Here is a 23,826-nt window from a genome sequence, read left to right as displayed (position 1 = left end):
TATTTACTTTCATCTAATTCAGGACTCATACTGAGATAGACAATTGTTAATCAGGAAGGGAATCAAGGTTAAGGGGATAAGACAGGAAAGTGGAGTTCAGGATATCAGATCAGCCACGATTTCATGGAATGGCAGGGCAGACTCGATGAGCCGAATGGCCGACTTCTGCTCTGCATCTTGCATCTTATGGTCATGAGCATTTGCAATATTAATCACTCTATGACTGGTGGCTGTTCTTTCAGTTGCCTGATAGCCAAGCTCTGGAAATTCTTCCTTAAACCTCTCCTGCTCACTCCTTCACTTTCTTATATTAAGACCCTCCTTAAAACCTACCTTGGAAACAAGCTTTTGGCCATCTGCCCTGATATCTCCCTGAGTGGCTCAGTGTCAATTGGGCGAAACCTGGATGGCTTAGAGAAAAAAAAATGGATCAAATTAAAGCATGTTTCTCTCTTTCAAATCCTCGACATGTTGCATAATTACTCTTGGTGGCTGAGGATGCACCAGGATGTCCATCACCACCTGAACCAGTGTCGCCTCTGCGTCCACATGAATCCAGCTCTGAGAACAGAAAGGTCCCAAAGGAGACACTCCCCTGGTCACCGGGACCGAGGCCCCGCCCACACTATTGCGTCACATAACGGCACATGCGCTTCACTCCCCACTGATCCAAGGTGGTGCCAGTCACCTGGGCCTGTTCATGGGGAAAAGCCTCGGTGTTACAAACCCGAGGCCTCCAGGTTCTTATTGAGGTTGTGAGACCTGCACTGGGTTTTTATGAAGCCTCCGCTCCCTCCCTACTCCCACTCCAGCTCCATCCCCCCCTCCGGCCCACCGACTCTCACCCGTTCAGTAAAGCATCTCCCGCACACACAAGGCCTCAAGCAAAATGACACTGCGCATGCTCTACATATAGCCCAGCATTGCGCCTGCGCGGTTGGCTCCTGTGGTGTGAATAGGGCACTTGCACATACACAGGAAATGCTGGGTAATTGCACCGCCACTGAACGGTGAAATTGCAGAGAAAATAAATTTGTTACTCAATTGAGATGAATTGCTTTTCAAAAAATTCAGACAAATTTTTGTGAGTAGGTGCTTGCTTCTATATATATTTTTGAATTTTTCTAATTAAGGGGCAATTTAACGTGTCCAATCCGCCGACCATACACATTTTCTTGGGATGTGGGGGTGAAACCCATGCAGACACGGATGTGACCCGGGGCCGGGATTGAACACAGGTTCTCCACCACCGTTCCGTCCCAGTCCTCTCTTATATTTCATTTCTGTGAATAAGGAGAGATTTTTAAACGTTTCCGACCTCCCTTTCACCTCCCCTGATTCTATTTGGACTGGGTTCTGTCCCGGAATCATTGCTTTCCCTCTCTTTTCTCTCTATTTCCTTACATTGACTGTTCATTCCATTATAGGTGTAAATCATGCGGCTCTTCATCCCTGTGCTGGCTCTTTGGACATTCAATCCAATTACTTACACACAACAGGCGGCACTGTCAGAACAATATCTATCTGATATATCAGATGTGGAGGTGCCGACGTTGGACTGGAGTGGGCACAATAAGAAGTTTTTCAACACCAGGTTAAAGTCCAACAGTTTTGTTTGGAGTCACTAGCTCTCGGAGCGCAGCTCCTTCATCAGGGCAAAAGGTGAATGGAGAAGGTCTTCCAACGTTTCAGATCGAAGATCTACAGTCCTGCCACATCCAATCGTGAATTGTGGTGCAATTAAACAACTCACTGAAGGAGGAGGATCCACAAATATCCCCATCCTCAATGATGGAGGAGCTCAGCACATTTATGCAAAAGACAAGGCTGAAGCATTCGCAGTAATCTTCAGCCAAAAGTGCCGGGTGGATGATCCAGCTTGATCTCCTCCAGAGATCTCCAACATCACAGATGCCAGTCTTCAGCCAATTTCATTCACAACACGTGATATCAAGAAATGGCTGAAGGCAGTGAAAACTGCAAAGACATTTTTCCGGCATTAGTTTTGAAGATTTGTGCCATACTCCTAGCAAAGCTGTTCTAATAAAGCTAGAACACCGGCATCTACCCAGCAACTGGAGGGTACACAGTGGTTAGCACTGTTGCTTCACAGCACCAGGGTCCCAGGTTCGATTCCTGGCTTGGGTCACTGTCTGTGCTGATTCTGCACGTTCTCCCAGTGTCTGCGTGGTTTCCTCCGGGTGCTCCGGTTTCCTTCCATAAGTCCCGAAAGACGTGCTGTTAGGTAATTTGGACATTCTGAATTATCCCTCTGTGTACCCAAACAGGCACCGGAGTGTGGCAACTAGGGGCTTTTCACAGTAACTTCATTGCAGTGTTAATGTAAGCCTACTTGTGACAATAATAAAGATTATGTGTTTGTGTATTTTAGGGAACAGGTCGAACTTCCTTGGTTCGACCTGTTGTCCCCTCAGATATTCCATCTGTTTTTGATTAATGTATCTGGAGTCTGAGTTCTTCCAGTCTGTCTCCAATTCTCCTTCCTGTCTCGGGTATAGGGGTCCAGGTAGCTTGGTGTTGTGATTTGTGTTGTTCAGTTGTCTGTCTGTCTCCAGCAGGTATTGTTGTCTCTCAATAATGACTATGCTCCTACCCTTGTCTTCTGGTCTTATGAATATGTCCGTGTTGGATCCAAGCTCCCGGATTGTCTGTCTTTCACTCTGGGTAAGAGTCTGTTTGTGTCTTGTATTTCACTACTCTGACTGGGCAGAGACCTGATTGAAGGGATTCAAACATGGGAGTTCTGGTGAAGATGAGCAAGGATTTGGGAGGTGACAACATGTTCAAAGAATTTAAAGAGGAGAGGGCGGTTGAAGGTGGGGCACTAATTTGTAAGGATGGCAGGGTTAAGGGTTTGTTTTATTGAGGAGGGGGTGATGATGGCTGATTTGAAGGACAGAGGGACAGTACCTGAAGAGAAAGAGAAATGTTGACAATATTCGTGGACACAGGGTAGTTGGCTGATCAGTAGCTTAGTGGTAATAGGGTCGATGGAGCAGGAGCTGGGTCTCATGGACAAGATGAGCTCTGAGAGGGCATGAGGGGAGATGGGAGAGAAACTAGTGAAAGATGTGGGTTCACGGTTCGGGAAAGGATGAAATTTAGAGACAATTTGGTCTGGTGGGCTCAAGGAAGGGAGGGAATCAGCAGAGGCAGCTGATCGGATTTACTCAATGTCAGTCACAAAGAAGCTCAGCAAGCTCCTCACACTTCTTGTTGGAGGTGAGGATGGAAGAGACAGGGGAGAGCGAGAGTACTTCAAAAGGAACTAACGTGCCAGAGATATGAAAAAGTTTCAGCACATTGCATATTTCACACAAATCTAATTTATTTTACTTTTAGCCAGAATATTAGCCGCTGTAAATGGGCTGGAATTGTTATCAGCAGAAAGAGACCCAAATGAACATGGTTCAGTCCTGAATGTGAGAAACAGCAAAACCCAGTCGCAGTCGTTACTTGTGGCCTCGTTGGTGTCTCAGCAGGTGGGATGAAGTGGTGAATCCTTTCCCACCTGAGCAGATGAATGGTCTCTGCCCAGTGTGAACACGCTGGTGTGTCTGCAGGTTGGATGATCGAGTGAATCCCTTCCCACACTTGGAGCAGGCGAATGGTCTCTCCCCAGTGTGAACTCGCTGATGTTCAGTGAGGTGAGATGATTGTCTGAACCCAGTCCCGCAGTGAGAGCACCTGAACGGTTTCTCGTCAGTGTGAACACGTTGATGGAACATCAGTTCCCAAGAACTTTTATAGCACTTCCCGCAGTCTGGACATTGGAATGGTCTCTCTCCAGTGTGAACACGCTGGTGTCTCAGCAGGTGGGATGACTGAGTGAATCCCTTCCCACACTTGGAGCAGGTGAATGGTCTCTCCCCAGTGTGAACTCGCTGGTGTATCTGCAGGTTGGATGAGTGAGTGAATCCCTTCCCACATTTGGAGCAGGTGAATGGTCTCTCCCCAGTGTGACTGCGTCGATGAATTTCCAGCTTGGATGGGGAAGTGAATCCTTTCCCACAGTCCGCACATTTCCACGGTTTCTCCTCCGTGTGACTCCATTTGTGGCTTGTGAGGTCCGATGATCGAGTGAATCCTCGTCCACACACACAACACATGTACGGTTTCTCCCCACTGTGGACTATTTTTCCTTCCATGTTCAAAATCCGCCAATCTTCAGGATATGATAAATTGAGGACTCTGTCAGATCCTGATGTGATGCTTGGTTTGAGTTTCCGGAATTTGAATCCTCCATTCCGAACACCCTGTGAAACTGAATAAAAACAGAAAATAGGGAGTGAGAGAGAACCCACAAAAACACAAAGGCAGGTTGTGAAATTGAGCTGAATGAATCTGGTCATTTGTGGTGCCGGCACTGGGAAGAAGTGACCATGAAAACTGCTGGATTTCGGCGGCAGCGGTGCGCAGGGGCCTTCTTGGAGGTGAGTAGTGAGTTTAAAAGCACTTACCTTTACAGGAGCAGCCCTTTGGATTTCGGCGGCAGCGGTGCGCAGGGGCCTTCTTGGAGGTGAGTAGTGAGTTTAAAAACCTTACCTTTACAGGAGCAGCCCATTGGATTTCGGCGGCAGCGGTGCGCAGGGGCCTTCTTGGAGGTGAGTAGTGAGTTTAAAAGCACTTACCTTTACAGGAGCAGCCCTTTGGATTTCGGCGGCAGCGGTGCGCAGGGGCCTTCTGGGAGGTGAGTAGTTAGTTTAAAAGCTCTTACCTTTACAGGAGCAGCCCATTGGATTTCGGCGGCAGCGGTGCGCAGGGGCCTTCTTGGAGGTGAGTAGTGAGTTTAAAAGCACTTACCTTTACAGGAGCAGCCCTTTGGATTTCGGCGGCAGCGGTGCGCAGGGGCCTTCTGGGAGGTGAGTAGTTAGTTTAAAAGCTCTTACCTTTACAGGAGCAGCCCATTGGATTTCGGCGGCAGCGGTGCGCAGGGGCCTTCTTGGAGGTGAGTAGTGAGTTTAAAAGCACTTACCTTTACAGGAGCAGCCCTTTGGATTTCGGCGGCAGCGGTGCGCAGGGGCCTTCTGGGAGGTGAGTAGTTAGTTTAAAAGCTCTTACCTTTACAGGAGCAGCCCATTGGATTTCGGCGGCAGCGGTGCGCAGGGGCCTTCTTGGAGGTGAGTAGTGAGTTTAAAAGCACTTACCTTTACAGGAGCAGCCCTTTGGATTTCGGCGGCAGCGGTGCGCAGGGGCCTTCTGGGAGGTGAGTAGTTAGTTTAAAAGCTCTTACCTTTACAGGAGCAGCCCATTGGATTTCGGCGGCAGCGGTGCGCAGGGGCCTTCTTGGAGGTGAGTAGTGAGTTTAAAAGCACTTACCTTTACAGGAGCAGCCCTTTGGATTTCGGCGGCAGCGGTGCGCAGGGGCCTTCTGGGAGGTGAGTAGTTAGTTTAAAAGCTCTTACCTTTACAGGAGCAGCCCATTGGATTTCGGCGGCAGCGGTGCGCAGGGGCCTTCTTGGAGGTGAGTAGTGAGTTTAAAAGCACTTACCTTTACAGGAGCAGCCCTTTGGATTTCGGCGGCAGCGGTGCGCAGGGGCCTTCTGGGAGGTGAGTAGTTAGTTTAAAAGCTCTTACCTTTACAGGAGCAGCCCATTGGATTTCGGCGGCAGCGGTGCGCAGGGGCCTTCTTGGAGGTGAGTAGTGAGTTTAAAAGCACTTACCTTTACAGGAGCAGCCCTTTGGATTTCGGCGGCAGCGGTGCGCAGGGGCCTTCTGGGAGGTGAGTAGTTAGTTTAAAAGCTCTTACCTTTACAGGAGCAGCCCATTGGATTTCGGCGGCAGCGGTGCGCAGGGGCCTTCTTGGAGGTGAGTAGTGAGTTTAAAAGCACTTACCTTTACAGGAGCAGCCCTTTGGATTTCGGCGGCAGCGGTGCGCAGGGGCCTTCTGGGAGGTGAGTAGTTAGTTTAAAAGCTCTTACCTTTACAGGAGCAGCCCATTGGATTTCGGCGGCAGCGGTGCGCAGGGGCCTTCTTGGAGGTGAGTAGTGAGTTTAAAAGCACTTACCTTTACAGGAGCAGCCCTTTGGATTTCGGCGGCAGCGGTGCGCAGGGGCCTTCTGGGAGGTGAGTAGTTAGTTTAAAAGCTCTTACCTTTACAGGAGCAGCCCATTGGATTTCGGCGGCAGCGGTGCGCAGGGGCCTTCTTGGAGGTGAGTAGTGAGTTTAAAAGCACTTACCTTTACAGGAGCAGCCCTTTGGATTTCGGCGGCAGCGGTGCGCAGGGGCCTTCTGGGAGGTGAGTAGTTAGTTTAAAAGCTCTTACCTTTACAGGAGCAGCCCATTGGATTTCGGCGGCAGCGGTGCGCAGGGGCCTTCTTGGAGGTGAGTAGTGAGTTTAAAAGCACTTACCTTTACAGGAGCAGCCCTTTGGATTTCGGCGGCAGCGGTGCGCAGGGGCCTTCTGGGAGGTGAGTAGTTAGTTTAAAAGCTCTTACCTTTACAGGAGCAGCCCATTGGATTTCGGCGGCAGCGGTGCGCAGGGGCCTTCTTGGAGGTGAGTAGTGAGTTTAAAAGCACTTACCTTTACAGGAGCAGCCCTTTGGATTTCGGCGGCAGCGGTGCGCAGGGGCCTTCTGGGAGGTGAGTAGTTAGTTTAAAAGCTCTTACCTTTACAGGAGCAGCCCATTGGATTTCGGCGGCAGCGGTGCGCAGGGGCCTTCTTGGAGGTGAGTAGTGAGTTTAAAAGCACTTACCTTTACAGGAGCAGCCCTTTGGATTTCGGCGGGAACCGGAAGTTCGACCTCTGGCAAGTCCCCCCCCCCCCCAATAAATTCTGGTGGAGAGGAAACCCGAGACACTACACGTGTAGTGTCTCCCACCCACCCTCCTCCTCTAACCTAATAATAAGACCCATTGGTGGAAGGTAAGTGCCATATTATATTATATATTATTAGCATTGTGCAGGCCAAGGATTGGAGGTGGAGGAGCAGTCTCTGTCAGCGAGAGAACCTGAGAACATCTCAGAAGGTAAGCAAGTGATTTTTACTTTTATACCTTTTTTCAAATTGTGTGTGTCGGGGGGGACAGAAAAGCTGTGACCTGAGTGGCTGGTTGGGATTCTAACCTAAATTTTTTTGACTATTTGGGAACTAATTAAACATAATAACTTAATTATAATTTAGAGGATATCTAAGCCAGAGATCGGAGGATATTATAGTTAGCTATCGCATTTCTATTAGAAATCTAGTGCTAGGAAACAGATAGTTGACAGTAACTTTGTAATTTAAAAAAAAAAAAGTATTTATAAAAAAAAGACAAATTTTAATTTTAATTAATTGACGCAATGTCAGTTAGAGGGGTGCTGTGCTCTGACTGTGAGATGTGGCAGGTCCGGGAGGCTTCCAGCGTCCTGGATGGCTTCATCTGCAGAAAGTGCACCCAACTGCAGCTCCTCACAGACCGCATGGTTCGGTTGGAGCAGCAATTGGATGCACTTAGGAGCATGCAGGTGGCGGAAAGCGTCATAGATCGCAGTTATGTAAGTGTGGTCACACCCAAGGTGCAGGCAGAGAAATGGGTGACCACCAGAAAGGGCAGGCAGTCAGTGCAGGAATCCCCTGTGGTTGTCCCCCTCTCGAACAGGTATACCCCTTTGGATACTGTCGGGGGGGATAGCCTATCAGGGGAAAACAGCAGCAGCCAGAGCAGTGGCACCACGGCTGGCTCTGATGTTCAGAAGGGAGGGTCAAAGCGCAGAAGAGTAATAGTTATAGGGGACTCTATAGTCAGGGGAACAGATAGGCGCTTCTGTGGACGTGAAAGAGACTCCAGGATGGTATGTTGCCTCCCTGGTGCCAGGGTCCAGGATGTCTCCGAACGGATAGAGGGAATCCTGAAGGGGGAGGGCAAACAGGTAGAGGTCGTTGTACATATTGGTACTAACGACATAGGCAGGAAGAGGCATGAGGTCCTGCAGCAGGAGTTCAGGGAGCTAGGCAGAAAGTTAAAAGACAGGACCTCGAGGGTTGTAATCTCGGGATTACTCCCTGTGCCACGTGCCAGTGAGGCTAGAAATAGGAAGATAGAGCAGACAAACACGTGGCTAAACAGCTGGTGTAGGAGGGAGGGTTTCGGTTATCTGGACCACTGGGAGCTCTTCCGGGGCAGGTGTGACCTGTATAAGATGGACGGGTTGCATCTAAACCGGAGAGGCATAAATATCCTGGCCGCGAGATTTGCTAGTGTCACACGGGAGGGTTTAAACTAGTATGGCAGGGGGGTGGGCACGGGAGCAATAGGTCAGAAGGTGAGAGCGTTGAGGGAGAACTAGGGAATATGGACAGTGTGGCTCTGAGGCAGAGCAGACGGGGAGAAGTTGCTGAACACAGCGGGTCTGGTGGCCTGAAGTGCATATGTTTTAATGCAAGGAGCATTACGGGTAAGGCAGATGAACTTAGAGCTTGGATTAGTACTTGGAACTATGATGTTGTTGCCATTACAGAGACCTGGTTGAGGGAAGGGCAGGATTGGCAGCTAAACGTTCCAGGATTTAGATGTTTCAGGCGGGATAGAGGGGGATGTAAAAGGGGAGGCGGAGTTGCGCTACTTGTTCAGGAGAGTATCACAGCTATACAGCGAGAGGACACCTCAGAGGGCAGTGAGGCTATATGGGTAGAGATCAGGAATAAGAAGGGTGCAGTCACAATGTTGGGGGTATACTACAGGCCTCCCAACAGCCAGCGGGAGATAGAGGAGCAGATAGGTAGACAGATTTTGGAAAAGAGTAAAAACAACAGGGTTGTGGTGATGGGAGACTTCAACTTCCCCAATATTGACTGGGACTCACTTAGTGCCAGGGGCTTAGACGGGGCAGAGTTTGTAAGGAGCATCCAGGAGGGCTTCTTAAAACAATATGTAAACAGTCCAACTAGGGAAGGGGCGGTACTGGACCTGGTATTGGGGAATGAGCCCGGCCAGGTGGTAGATGTTTCAGTAGGGGAGCATTTCGGTAACAGTGACCACAATTCAGTAAGTTTTAAAGTACTGGTGGACAAGGATAAGAGTGGTCCGAGGATGAATGTGCTAAATTGGGGGAAGGCTAATTATAACAATATTAGGCGGGACCTGAAGAACATAGATTGGGGGCGGATGTTTGAGGGCAAATCAACATCTGACATGTGGGAGGCTTTCAAGTGTCAGTTGAAAGGAATACAGGACAGGCATGTTCCTGTGAGGAAGAAAGATAAATACGGCAATTTTCGGGAACCTTGGATGACGAATGATATTGTAGGCCTCGTCAAAAAGAAAAAGGAGGCATTTGTCAGGGCTAAAAGGCTGGGAACAGACGAAGCCTGTGTGGCATATAAGGAAAGTAGGAAGGAACTTAAGCAAGGAGTCAGGAGGGCTAGAAGGGGTCATGAAAAGTCATTGGCAAATAGGGTTAAGGAAAATCCCAAGGCTTTTTACACTTACATAAAAAGCAAGAGGGTAGCCAGGGAAAGGGTTGGCCCACTGAAGGATAGGCAAGGGAATCTATGTGTGGAGCCAGAGGAAATGGGCGAGGTACTAAATGAATACTTTGCATCAGTATTCACCAAAGAGAAGGAATTGGTAGATGTTGAGTCTGGAGAAGGGGGTGTAGATAGCCTGGGTCACATTGTGATCCAAAAAGACGAGGTGTTGGGTGTCTTAAAAAATATTAAGGTAGATAAGTCCCCAGGGCCGGATGGGATCTACCCCAGAATACTGAAGGAGGCTGGAGAGGAAATTGCTGAGGCCTTGACAGAAATCTTTGGATCCTCGCTGTCTTCAGGGGATGTCCCGGAGGACTGGAGAATAGCCAATGTTGTTCCTCTGTTTAAGAAGGGTGGCAGGGATAATCCCGGGAACTACAGGCCGGTGAGCCTTACTTCAGTGGTAGGGAAATTACTGGAGAGAATTCTTCGAGACAGGATCTACTCCCATTTGGAAGCAAATGGACGTATTAGTGAGAGGCAGCACGGTTTTGTGAAGGGGAGGTCGTGTCTCACTAACTTGATCGAGTTTTTCGAGGAGGTCACTAAGATGATTGATGCAGGTAGGGCAGTAGATGTTGTCTATATGGACTTCAGTAAGGCCTTTGACAAGGTCCCTCATGGTAGACTAGTACAAAAGGTGAAGTCACACGGGATCAGGGGTGAACTGGCAAGGTGGATACAGAACTGGCTAGGCCATAGAAGGCAGAGGGTAGCAATGGAGGGATGCTTTTCTAATTGGAGGGCTGTGACCAGTGGTGTTCCACAGGGATCAGTGCTGGGACCTTTGCTCTTTGTAGTATATATAAATGATTTGGAGGAAAATGTAACTGGTCTGATTAGTAAGTTTGCAGACGACACAAAGGTTGGTGGAATTGCGGATAGCGATGAGGACTGTCTGAGGATACAGCAGGATTTAGATTGTCTGGAGACTTGGGCGGAGAGATGGCAGATGGAGTTTAACCTGGACAAATGTGAGGTAATGCATTTTGGAAGGGCTAATGCAGGTAGGGAATATACAGTGAATGGTAGAACCCTCAGGAGTATTGAAAGTCAAAGAGATCTAGGAGTACAGGTCCACAGATCACTGAAAGGGGCTACACAGGTGGAGAAGGTAGTCAAGAAGGCATACGGCATGCTTGCCTTCATTGGCCGGGGCATTGAGTATAAGAATTGGCAAGTCATGTTGCAGCTGTATAGAACCTTAGTTAGGCCACACTTGGAGTATAGTGTTCAATTCTGGTCGCCACACTACCAGAAGGATGTGGAGGCTTTAGAGAGGGTGCAGAAGAGATTTACCAGAATGTTGCCTGGTATGGAGGGCATAAGCTATGAGGAGCGATTGAATAAACTCGGTTTGTTCTCACTGGAACGAAGGAGGTTGAGGGGCGACCTGATAGAGGTATACAAAATTATGAGGGGCATAGACAGAGTGGATAGTCAGAGGCTTTTCCCCAGGGTAGAGGGGTCAATTACTAGGGGGCATAGGTTTAAGGTGAGAGGGGCAAAGTTTAGAGTAGATGTACGAGGCAAGTTTTTTACGCAGAGGGTAGTGGGTGCCTGGAACTCACTACCGGAGGAGGTAGTGGAGGCAGGGACGATAGGGACATTTAAGGGGCATCTTGACAAATATATGAATAGGATGGGAATAGAAGGATACGGACCCAGGAAGTGTAGAAGATTGTAGTTTAGTCGGGCAGTATGGTCGGCACGGGCTTGGAGGGCCGAAGGGCCTGTTCCTGTGCTGTACATTTCTTTGTTCTTTGTTCTTTGTTTGTGTATATCTGCAAGACATATTAAGAGAGTAGTTGGCAAAGGATTTTTGACCTTGAGTTTCATAAATAGAAATATGATACTGAAACTATGCTTCTGGTGGCACAGTGGTTAGCACTACTGCCTCAGGGTCCCAGGTTCAATTCCCGTCACAGGTGACTGTGTGTGGAGTTTGCACATTCTCCCCGTGTCTGTGTGGGTTTCCTCTGGGTGCTCCGGTTTCCTCCCACAGTGCGAAGATGTGCAGGTGAGGTGGATTGGCCATGATAAATTGCCCTTAGTGTCCAACGGTGAGTTAGGGGCACTGGTTTACAGGGACAGGGTGGAGGCATGGTCTTAAGCTTAAGTAGGGTGCTTTTTCCAAGGGCCAGTGCAGACCCGTTGGGCCAAATGGCCTCCCTCTGCACTGTAGGAATTCTATGATTCTAATTCTATTCCATGAATCTTTATAAAGCTCTGGTTACCACCCTTCAGGAAGGATGTGAAGGTTCTTGGAGAAGGTGCAGAGGAGATTGCCCAGCAATGGGGTTTGAGGGGAGATTTGATTCAGGGACACAAGATCATGCCAGATTTCCATCAGGTGGACAAAGAAACTCTGTTTCCATTCACTGATCGTACAAGCAGTCGGGACACAGATTGAAAGTTTTGGGTAAAGCCTGGATTGAACTGTACAAGATCCTGAGCGGTCTTGACAGGGTGGATGTGGAGAGGATGTTTCCTCTCGTGGGAGGATCTGGAACAAGGGGGTTACTGTTGCAAAATAAGGGGTCACCCATTTCAGATGGAGATGAGGATTTTTTATTCTCTTGAGGGTTGTAAGACTTTGGAACTCACGCCCTTAAAAGGCAGCGGAAGCAGAGACCTTGAATATTTTTTAAAAATTTAGAGTACCCAATACATTTTTTCCAATTAAGGGGCAGTTTAGCATGGCCAATCCACCTAGCTTGCACATTTTTAGGTTGTGGGGCTGAAACCCACACAAACACGGGGAGAATGTGCAAACCCCACACGGACAGTGACCCAGAGCCGGAATCGAAGCTGGGACCTCGGCGCCGTGAGGGCGCAGTGCTAACCCACTGCACCACCGTGCTGCCCGACTTGAATATTTTTAAGGCCGAGCTGGATTGATTCTTGATGAGTAAGGAGGTGAAAGGTCATCGGGGTAGGCAGGAAGGTGGAGTTGGGGTTAGAATGAGTTCAGCCACAATCTTATTGAATGCTGAGCAGGCTCGAGGGGCCGAGTGGCCTGTTCCGAGTTTGTATGTAAAAGGTACAGGAGATATGAGGTGATATGAGATGTATGTTTTTACACAGTGAGCGGCAATGACCTGAAACTTGCTGCCTATGAGGGAGTTTGAAAATAGACACAAACGAATGATTTGATTTCAAAAGGAAATTGGAGGGAAATAAACCTGCGAGGATACAGGGATAGAGCAGGAGAATGGCACTGACTGGATTGCCCCAGAGAGCTAGCATGGACTCAATGGGCCGATTGCCATTCTCTGCGCCATCATGCCTCTGACTCTTTTGTGCAATCTAGTTTTGTAATTTAACCCCGGGGGTTCAGATATCACTCAGATAAATCTGAGCTACACTCCCTCCGAGGCCATTCTATCCTTCCTCAGGTTTGTTGCCCAGAACTGAACACAGTTCTCCAGGTTTGGTCTAACCAGGGTTTGTGAATCTCGGGGCTTTTCCAGTCACACTGAGACCTGAAATCTTCCCTCACAGACAGAACAGAGAAACCTTTTACCTTCCACGCCCAGATACTGCTGAAATTCAGTTTCTAATGAATCGAGTGACTCTGTCAGATCGCGATGTGACGTTTGGTTTGCGTTTCCCGTCTGTTAAACCTCCGCTTCCAGTATCTTGGAAATTTACAGAAACCTCACTGTCAGTTTAGGATAGAAATTCACAACATTCTCTCCTCGCCAACTTTGATTAAATGTATTCCTGGAGGTTTGATCACATGACCTGGCCCCCATCCACCAGCCATGAATCGGTCAACACATCCATCCTTGTGACACACTGCCTTCCTCGGCCAATTGGGAAGCAAAATGACTCGGTACCTTACAGGACAATTACTGTCCTAACGATTTTCCGGCACCCAGGTATGAATCTCACCAACGCAGGGAGCGGAGTTGGTGCGAATCCAGGGAGGAGCAGCTTTGGAACAGTAAATATAAATAACTTACCATGGGGATTTATGGCCTAGACAGCAGGGAGAGGAGTTGGCGCAAATCCAGGGAGGAGCAGCTTCGGAACAGTAAGTATAAATAACTTACCTCGGGGATTCACGGCCTAGTCGGCAGAGAGCGGAGTTGGTGTGAATCTGGGGAGGAGGAGCTTCGGAACAGTAAGTATAAATAACTTAACTCTGAATAAAGCTGATTGGCTGGTTGGGAATCTGTACTAAATGTGAGAAACTGGAGTAATTAATTAAGTCGGGGAGTAACGAGGAGATTGGTAACTAGGAGAGTGCTGTTTGTATCTATATCAACGATTTGGATGAGAATGTACAAGGCATGATCAGTAAGGTTGCAGATGACACTAAAATAGGTGGTATTGTCGACAGTGAGGAAGGTTATCAAAAATTGCAGCAGGCTCTCGATCAGCTGGGGAAGTGGACCAAGAAATGGAGTTCAGTACAGATAAGTGCGAGGAGTTGCATTTCGGAAAGTCAAATCAAGGTAGGATTTTCACAATGAATGGTAGGGTCTTGGGGTGTATCATGGAACAGAGGGATCTTGGAGTTCAGGTGCACGGTTCTCTAAAGGTGGAGTCACAGGTAGATAGGGCAGCACGGTAGCATAGTGGTTAGCACAGTTGCTTCACAGTTCCAGGGACCCAGGTACGATTCCCAGCTGGGGCACTGTCTGTGCGGAGTATGCATGTTCTCCCCGTGTCTGCGTGTGTTCTCTGGTTTCCTCCCACAGTCTAAAGATGTGCGGGTTAGGTGGACTGGCCATGCTAAATTGTCCTTAGTGTCCAAAAAAAGGTTGAGTGGGGGTTACTGGGTTACGGGAGTAGGGTAGATAAGTTCCCATTAATTATTACTAATTATTAATAATTAAGAGCACTAGGGTGCTCTTTGTAAGGGCTGGTGCAGGCTCGATGGGCCGAATAGCCTCCTTCTGCACTGTAAATTCTCTGAAGAAGCCTTTTGGCATGCTGTCCTTCATCAGTCAGGGCATTGTGTATTCAAGTTGGGAAGTTATATTGCAGTTGTACAGGACGTTGGTGAAGTCACACCTGGAGTATTGTGTTCAGTTTTGGTTGCTTTGCCATAGGGAAGATGTTATTAAACTGGCGAGAGTGCAGAAGAGATTTCCAAGGATGTTGCCAGGACTCAAGGGACTGAGTTACAGGGAGAGATTGGACAGGCCAGGATATTTTTCTTTGGAGCGTAGGAGACTGAGGGGTGATCTTATCAAGGTGTATAAGATCATGAGAGGCATGGATAGGGTGAATGTACTCAGTCTTTTTCTCAGGGTTGGGAAATCGAGAACTAGAGGGCATAGGTTTAAGTTCAGAGGGAAAAGAATTAATGGGAACCTAAGGAGCAATGGTTTTACACAGAGGATGGTACGGATGTGGAATGAGCTGCCGGAGGAAATGGTTGAGGCAGGGACATTGACAACATTGAAAAGTCATTTGGACAGATACATCGATAGGAAAGGTTCAGAGGGATATGGGCCAAATACAGGCAAATGGGATTGGCTTAGATGAGCTTTTTGGTTGGCATGGGCCAGTTTGGGCCGAAGGGCCTGTCTCCGTGCTGTAGATTCTATGAACCTCAAGTCTCTTTGGACACCCACTGTACTTAACCTCTTTCCATTTAGAAAGTACTCAGTTATATCCTTTTTTGGTTCAAAACAGATAACCTCACACTTGTTTACATTGCCACAATCTTGCCCATTCACCTAGTTCGTCAATATCTTCTTGCAATTTTATGCTATCATGTATGCTGTCTACGATGCCACCAAACTTTCATCAGCAACAGTGCAGAAGAGGCCCTTCGGTCCATCGAGTTTGCATCGACACATGATAAACCTGACCCATCTACCTAATCCCATTTGCCAGTACTTGGCTCATAGCCTTCAATGTTATGACGTGCCAGTCTTCATCCAGGCACTTTTTTTTAGAGGATGTGAGACAACCGTCTCTACCACCCTCCTCGGCAGTGCATGAAATGAAAATGAATGAAATGAAAATCGCTTATTGTCACAAGTCGGCTTCAATGAAGTTACTGTGAAAAGCCCCTAGTTGCCACATTCCGGCGTCTGTTCGGGGCATTCCAGACCGTCACCACCCTCTGGGTAAAAACATTTTTCTTCAGTACATGTGTCAATAAATCTAATCCCCACTCTCTGCTGTCTGTTGGTTAGCCAATCCTCTATCCAAACTAATATATTATCTCTCAACCCCGTGGGATTTTACCTTGATTATTACCTTTTGTGTGACACCTTATCAAATGTATTCTGGGAGTCAAAATACATCGACAGGCCCCCATTATCCACTTGGCTTGTTACATCTTACAAGAACTCCTAAGAAATGAGTCAAACACGATTTACCCTTCACAAAACCACGCTGACTCTGGTAGATTGCAGTTTGACTTTCCAAATGTCTGGTTGCTACTTTCTCAATCATGGATTCCAACAGTTTCCCAACAACAGGCTTTAAACTAACTAATTTCCTACTTTCTGCCTTTTTGACCTAATCCAGTGACATTGGAGATTTTCTCAGTGGAGCCTCAGTCACCATCACTGAGACTAACTTTAAATTCCAGATTTTATTCATTTAATGGATTGGAGCCCATGTCCCCAGAACATTTTCCTGTCTCTCTGGGTGACTAATGCAGTGACATTGTCACTGGGTCAGTGTTCCCCCCCCCCCCCCGCGGTCTCTGTGAGGTTGTTTGTGGAGAGAAGCCGGAAGCGGCGGATAGTGAGAGTGGAGAATGTTCATTGTTTCACATTCGGCTCCAGGGCCCCACTGGGGTTTGTAAACCCCACCCCCCAACACTGACCTCTCACCTGACACCTCACAATGGTTGACGGCATCGCGCGACCAATAGCAGAAGAGTACAAAGTCTTATAACACCAGGTTAAAGTTCAACAGGTTTGTTTCGATGTCACTAGCTTTCGGAGCGCTGCTCCTTCCTCACCTTGCTTCCTGTTACCCTCACTCCGTTCTCACTCTCTCGCCCTTTCCATCAATCTTTTTGATTCTCTCTCTCTCCCCCACTACTCACTCTCGTTCTCTCACTCTGTTTCTCACATAAAATTCTCTAGGTTGTGGATAATAATAATCATGATTGTCACAAGTAGGCTTACATTAACATTGCAATGAAGTTACTGTGACCATCACTGAGGAAGGAGCAGTGCTCCGAAAGTTAGTGACATCGAAACAAACCTGTTGGACTTTAACCTGTGTTGTAAGACTTCTTACTGAGCTCACCCCAGTCCAACGCCGGCATCTCCACATCAATCGGAGAAGAGTGGGCGGGTCCGGCAGACCAGGCGGGAGTGATTGGTCCTCCAGCCAATCGGAGTGAATGTGGACAGGACTGGCCGAGTGAAGCATGCGCAGTGTGATTAATGGCGATGCAGAAAAGGTCCTTTCTCGGATGCACAACTCGTGAAGGTGGGAATAGCGAGACGGAGAGAGAGCTGGATCGTGCGGGTCGTTAGGCACGCTTCGTAAACATGTTATATAAAGCAAAAATCCGGAAAAATAATCCACCGGTACCTGGGGATCTGAGCGGGATTCGGAGCTTTCTCACAGACAGGTCTATGCGGCCGCCATCTTTATTTGGTACTGGCAGCGGTGCGCATGCGCCGTCTCAAATTAGCAGTGCACATGCGCCCTCGGCATCCTTATTTGGATCACTGGCAGCTCACTGCGCACGCGTACCCACCATCTTTATTGGGGCACAAGCATCAGAGCGCAGGCTCAGTCGCCATCATTGTTGGGGGCAACGTTTTTGAAATGTGTCTTCATGACAGAATGTCCATCCAACTATTTCACTCAGTTACAAATTCCTATTTAGGGGGCAGAATATATGCCGAGGACTGTTAGAATAATTCGAATTTATATTATGACTTGAACAGAATATAACTTTTTCGACTTTCAGAGAAACGTGACAAAATAACAATTGACACTGAGCCACATGACGAAATATTAGATTTTAAGGACAATCTTAACGGAGGAAAGAGAGTCGGAGAGTTTTAAGGAGGAAATTCCAGAAATTGAGGCCTTGGCAACTCAGTAATGGTGGACAGATTAGAATCAGGAATGCTGGAATTAAATGAGTGCAGAAATCTGAAAGGGTGTGTGTGGATGAGATTACAGAGATCAGGGTGATCATTACCATGGAGTAAAGCAATGAGAAATTTAAACATTTTGTGCCTTTTAAAAAGGAAGCATTTGTAGAATTGTGGGCACAGGGGCTGGTGTGAGTAAGCACATGGGTAGCAGAGTTTGGGATGGGATGGAGGGGGTTGTTTAATGTTGGAGTCCGGCTGCGAGTGCATTGGAATAATTTGTTTGAGTGGTAACAGAAGAATGGATGATGGTTTCTGCAGCAGATGAACAGAGATGAAGGTGGAGTCGAGCTGTTACTGAGGTGGAAGTCGGCAATCTTGGTGATGATGTGGATCTGTGGTCAAGAACTCATCTAGGGGTGAAATATTTCACCATGGTTGTGAACAGTCTGCTTCAGCCTCAGACATTGGACAGGGATGGAATTGGTGGCAAGGGACTGGAGTTTGTAGCGGGGATGAAAGGGAATGGGTTCAGTCTTGTCAATATTTAAATGGAGGAAAGTTCTGCTCATCCAGCACTGGATGTCAGACAAGATCGGACAGTGTGTCCAATTCCTGTTCCAGCCTCCCCATACAGGCGCCGGAATGTGGCGACTAGGGGCTTTTCACAGTAACTTCATTTGAAGCCTACTTGTGACAATAAACAATTTTCATTTCATTTTCATTTCTTGGAAAGGAACTTGCAGGTGGTGATGTTCACGTACATCTGCTGTCCTGTCCATCCAGGTGGTGGGGATTAAGGGTTCAGGAGATTTTGTCAAATTGTGATTCAGTTGTTGGTCCATTGCTTCCTGTTACCCTCACTCCGTTCTCACTCTCCCTTTCCATCAATCTTTTTGATTCTCTCTCTCTCCCCCACTACTCACTCTCTTTCTCTCTCACACTGTTTCTCACATAAAATTCTCTAGCCCAGAGGGTTGTGGATGATAATAACAATAATCATTATTGTAGGCTTACATTAACACTGCAATGAAGTTACTGTGACCATCACTGAACATATTGAAGGCTGAGATGGTGAGATTTTTGGTCTCTCAGGAAGTCAAAGGACATAGAGAGCTAACGGGAAAGTGGGATTGAAGACTGAGATCAGCCACAATCGTGTTCAATGACAGAGCAGGTTCGACGGGCCGAATGGTCTACTTCTGCTCCTATTTCTTGTGTTCTTGCAGAGGCCTGAGTCTTGTGTGGGCTCAGACCGGGTGGCAGGTTCCCTTCCCTGAAGGACATTAACAAACTAGTTCACTTTTCACGAAAGGTTCAACAGTTTTCGTGGTCACTTTTTCCCAGTGCCGGCCCCACAAGTTACCAGATTCATTCAGCTCAATTTCACAACCTGCCTTTGTGTTTTTGTGGGTTCTCTCTCACTTCTTTTTTTCTGTTTTAACTCAATTTCACAGGGTATCAGCAGGGAAGGATGTGCAATTGTCCAACCAAACACCACATCAAAATCTGACAGTCGTGTAACTGATTGGAACCTGAATATCATCAGATTTTGAACATGGAAGGAAAAGGAAGTTCACAGTGGAGAGAAACCGTACACGTGTTCTGTATGTGGACGGAGCTTCAGCCGATCATCTGGTCTGTCAAAACACAAGCGCAGTCACAGCAGGGAGAAACCATGGAAATGTGGGGATTGTGGCAAGGCGTTCAATTACCCATCTGACCTGGCAACCCATCAACACATTCACACTGGAGAGAAACCTTTCACCTGCCCCGAGTGTGGGCGTGGATTCACTCAGTCATACAGCTTGTTGATGCACCAGCGAGTTCACACTGGGGAAAGGCCTTTCACCTGCTCTGCGTGTGGGTGTGGATTCACTCTTCATCCCAACTGCTGACACACCCGCAGATTCACAAAGATGAGAGACTTTTAAATGCAGAAAATGTGGGAAGTGCTTTATAAGTTCTCGGGATCTGGGTCGTCATTCTCCGCCGGCGGGAGTCTCCGTTTTGCCGGCGCCCGGGGGTTTCCCGACGGCGTGGGGCTGCCCCACAATGGGAAACCCCATTGACTGGCCGGTGTAACGGAGCATCCCGCCGGTGGGTCGGGGCAGAAATGTGGTGGGGCGGGATGGAGAATTTCGCTCCAGGTGTCCCATCAAAGAGTTCACACTGACGAGAGACCGTTTAAATGCCTAGACTGTGAGAAGTGCTTTAAAAGTTCCGGGGAACTGGTATCCCATCAACGTGTTCACACTGACGAGAAACCATTCAGGTGCTCCGACTGTGGGACTGGGTTCAGACGATCATCTCAACCCACTCTACACCAGCGGATTCACACTGGGGAGAGACCATTCACCTGCTCCCAGTGTGGAAAGGGATTCATTCATTCAGGCAACCTGCTGAGACACCAGCGGGTTCACAAGTAACTGCTGTGATTGGATTTTGCTGTTAATCACATCCAGGACTGAACCATGTTCATTGGACTCGGGTTTGACTCATATTTATAAACGCTAACCCAGTTATAAGGGATAATATTCTGGATAAAAGTCAATTATTTAACACAAGTTTGTCGAATCTTTTAACATCCCATCACAAGTTAGTTCTGTTTGAAGGTCTCTCCCTCTCCCCTGTCTCCTCCATCCTCACCTCAAGTGTGTGGAGTTCATAAACGTCTTTCTCACTGAGATTGAGACAATCTGATCAGCTGCCTCTGCTGCTTTCCTCTCTACCACTGGGCCAACCTGTCTCTAAAATTCCACCTGGTCTGAGCTCTGAACTCCTCTTTCCCCAGTTTCTCTCCTACCCTCCATCTTCCTCAGAGCTCATGTTGTCCATTAGACCTGCCACCTGCGCCAGGGTCCTGGGTTCGATTCCCGCCTTGGGTCACTGTCTGTGTCAAGTCTGCACGTTCTCCCCATGTCTGCGTGGGTTTCTTCCAGGTGCTCCAGTTTCCTCCCACAATTCCCGAAAGCCGTGTTTATTGGGTGAATTGAACATTCTGAATTCTCCCTCTGTGCACCCGAACAGGCGCCGGAGTGTGGCGACTACGGGATTTACACAGTAACTTCATTGCAGTGTTAATGTAAGCCTACTTGTGACAAAGATTGTTTTATTATTATTATTTAACCACATTCTCACAAAACTGCTGACCATTCAAGATCTCCATGTTGTGTGATATTGTTCATAGTTCTGTCTCTTGGTCCTGTCGCTCATCTTTAAACGCACCCTTCCTAAAACAATATTTTACCCCACCACCATTGCAAACTACCACATCAAAACCTCCCTTTCCTCTCCAAGTCCCTGTACTCTGTGTTCCCCAAGGATCTGTCCTCGGCCCCTCCTATTTCCCATCTACAAGCTGCCACGAGGTGACATCATCCAAAAACACCGTGCTAGTTTTCACATGTCACTGACAACACCCAGCTCTACCTCACCACCATCCCTCTCCATTCTTCCTCTGTTACTAAATTATCAAACTGCTTATCTCACATCCACCGGATGGGCAGAAATTTCCTCCAATTAAAAATTGGAAAGACCAAAGCCATTGTCTTCAGTCACCATTAGAAATTCCGTTCCCTAACTCCCGAGTCCATCCCTCTCCCTGGGAACTGTCTGAGGCTGAACCACACTCTGCACAATCTCCGTGTTAGATCTGACCCCAAGATGAGTTTCTGAACACATTTCCACACCATCACTGATACCAATGTCGCCTGTGTCCACCACTCCCCAGCTCATCTGCTGCTGAAACGCTCATCCGTGCTCCTGTTACCATAAGACCATAAGACATAGAAGCAGAATTAGGCCACTCGGCCCATCAAGTCTGCTCCGCCGTTCAATCATGGCTGATATTTTCTCATCCCCATTCTCCTGCCTTCTCCCCATAACTCCTGATCCCCTTATTAATTAAGAATCTATCTATCTCGGTCTTAAAGACACTCAGTGATTTGGCTCCACAGCCTTCTGCAGCAAAGAGTTCACAGATTCACCACCCTCTGGCTGAACAAATTCCTCCTCATCTCTGTTGTAAAGGATTGTTCCTTGAGTCTGAGATTGTGTCCTCCCTTTGTTACCTTTAGACTTGATTCCAATACATTCCTATCCAGCCTCTCTCATTCACCGCACCCGCACACGGAAATATGAGATCATTCAAAGTCCTGTTCACCATCACCACCGTGCTCATTGACCTACTCAAGCTCTGATTAAGCAATGCCTCCATTATAAAATTTGTATTCAGGTTGTCAAATCCCTCCATGGTCATGAACATCGTCAGCCTTTAACCATGGAAGCAAAAAGCCCCGTTTAATGTTGGGAGAAACAGTTCACCTGTTCTGAATGTAGATAATGTTTTAGCCGACGATCTGACCTTTCGAATGGTATGTAGTCACGCTGGGGAGAAGCTTTCGAAATCTGGGGTCTGTGGAATAGATTTAATCAGACCTGGAAATTAATCGGCCTGTTCACACTGAGGAGTTACTGTTAATGTTCTCCGTGTGTGGGAAAGGATTCACTCAGATCACCAGCCTCACTTCTTCATGGTCAATCTGAACTGGACTGTTGCCAAGTGCAATGTATCTTTCCTGAGGTTTGGTGCCCAGTATGGAACACAGTTCATGCAGCAAGTGAGGAAAAGACAGCAGGAGTTTCTCTCATCTGTGATTTACAAGGACACATTCTCGGGTTCCCACCAGTTACGTTTCTTCTGTAATTTCTTCATTTTCCCTAAACTACCCTGCCTGTTGATTCTATTATTCTGATAATTCCATTACTGTAGCTATAAACATCACAGATTAGAATTTAATCTGTTCCATTATTTACTCTGGTTTAAGTTTATGTTGAGGTTAATAACAGACAAACTCTGTCCTCTCCCCAATCCAATTAGAGTTTCCAATGCGTCGATTCTGTGGAATGGAATGTCTTATCACCGTTTCCACGATGACCTGTCTGCAGTGAAGGAATGTCTTAACAACATTTCCACGGTGACCTGTCTGCACTGGAGCACCTGCTTGAGTTTCTCATTCTCCCTAAACTACGGATGCACGATCAATTGGACAAAGACGAGAGTTGAATACAAATGAGGCTTTATTACTCTAAGATGTGTGGCCTCCCACAGCAGCTGGCAAAATGGCTGCTGTACGGAGGACACACATATTTATACTCTGCCTACTGTGCGGAGCCAGCAGGCAGGGACTACCGCTGTACCTGTAGTACAGGGTCTTATCATACATATTCTAATATATGTACAACAGTGGTTTACCACATTCACCCCCTGTTAAAATTGAGTCCGGCGGGGGTGCTGGAGAACTATATACAGAAAGTTTGAGTTTAATGTACAGCATTGCAAAAAAATGTTGAAGTCCAGAGGTTAGGCAGTCCTGAACCAGTTATAAATTTAGTCGGTCCGTGGCCTTGATGTGCCACTTGGAGTGACGCAGTGGTGGCGGCGATAATTCCGATGTCGGTCTGGTCCTCGGTGACTCTGGGAGCATGCCAAAATCCTCTTCATCCTCAGGCGTGGGCAGGGGAAGGACGGATGGTCCTGGGGTGGTTGCTTCTGGGAGCGCTGGGAGAGGGTGGGGTGGAGCCAGGCCAGAGGTGTGTGTGTGTGGAACCTGCTGGTGTCAGGTCCCTGAGGGAGACAGTATCCTGGCGGCCACCGGGGTATGCTACGTAGGCAGACTGGGGGTTCGTGAAGGGAGCAACTGCACCCTTTCTGCCAACGGGTCCGGCTTGTGGAGTCGGACGTGCCTACGGAGGAGTACGGGTCCTGGAGCTGCGAGCCAAGTCGGGAGTGACACCCCAGATGTAGACTTCCTGGGGAAGGCAAAGAGACGATCATGGGGTGTGTCGTTAGTGGCGGTGCATAGTAGTGACCGAATGGAATGCAGTGCATCGGGGAGGACCTCCTGCCAGCGGGTGGCCGGGAGATTCCTGGACCGTAGGGCCAGTTGGACAGCCCTCCAGACCGTCCCGTTCTCACTCTCTACCTGCCCGTTTCCCCGGGGGTTATAGCTGGTCGTCCTGCTGGAGGTGATACCCATGCTGAGCAGGTACTGACGCAGCTCATCACTCATGAATGAGGATCCCCTGTCACTGTGGATGTAGACGGGGAAACCGAACAGAGCAAAGATTGTGTTGAGGGCTTTGATGACGGTGGCAGATGTCATGTCGGGGCATGGGATGGCGAAGGGGAATCTGGAGTACTCATCGACCACACTGAGGAAATACGTGTTACGGTCGGTGGAGGGGAGGGGCCCTTTGAAATCCATGCTGAAGTGTTCAAAGAGGCGGGAGGCCTTCACCAGGCGTGC

At 48.0% G+C, this 23,826-nt stretch overlaps 1 protein-coding gene across 1 annotated transcript in view; it reads right to left on the bottom strand.

The window, feature by feature from the left end:
- Positions 1 to 23,826, bottom strand: part of LOC140422596 (uncharacterized) — a 44,431-nt gene that overhangs the window by 5,238 nt on the left and 15,367 nt on the right. The window contains exons 3-4 of the mRNA XM_072507605.1: positions 16,710 to 16,935; positions 3,476 to 4,285 (exon numbers count right to left, since the gene is read on the bottom strand). Of these exons, the coding sequence (XP_072363706.1) occupies positions 3,476 to 4,285; positions 16,710 to 16,935 (1,036 nt within the window). The remainder of the gene's footprint in view (positions 1 to 3,475; positions 4,286 to 16,709; positions 16,936 to 23,826) is intronic.

The sequence above is a fragment of the Scyliorhinus torazame genome, chromosome 5 (assembly GCF_047496885.1).
Source record: "Scyliorhinus torazame isolate Kashiwa2021f chromosome 5, sScyTor2.1, whole genome shotgun sequence".
Taxonomy (NCBI): domain Eukaryota; kingdom Metazoa; phylum Chordata; class Chondrichthyes; order Carcharhiniformes; family Scyliorhinidae; genus Scyliorhinus; species Scyliorhinus torazame.
This window is presented reverse-complemented; position numbering and strand designations above follow the sequence as displayed.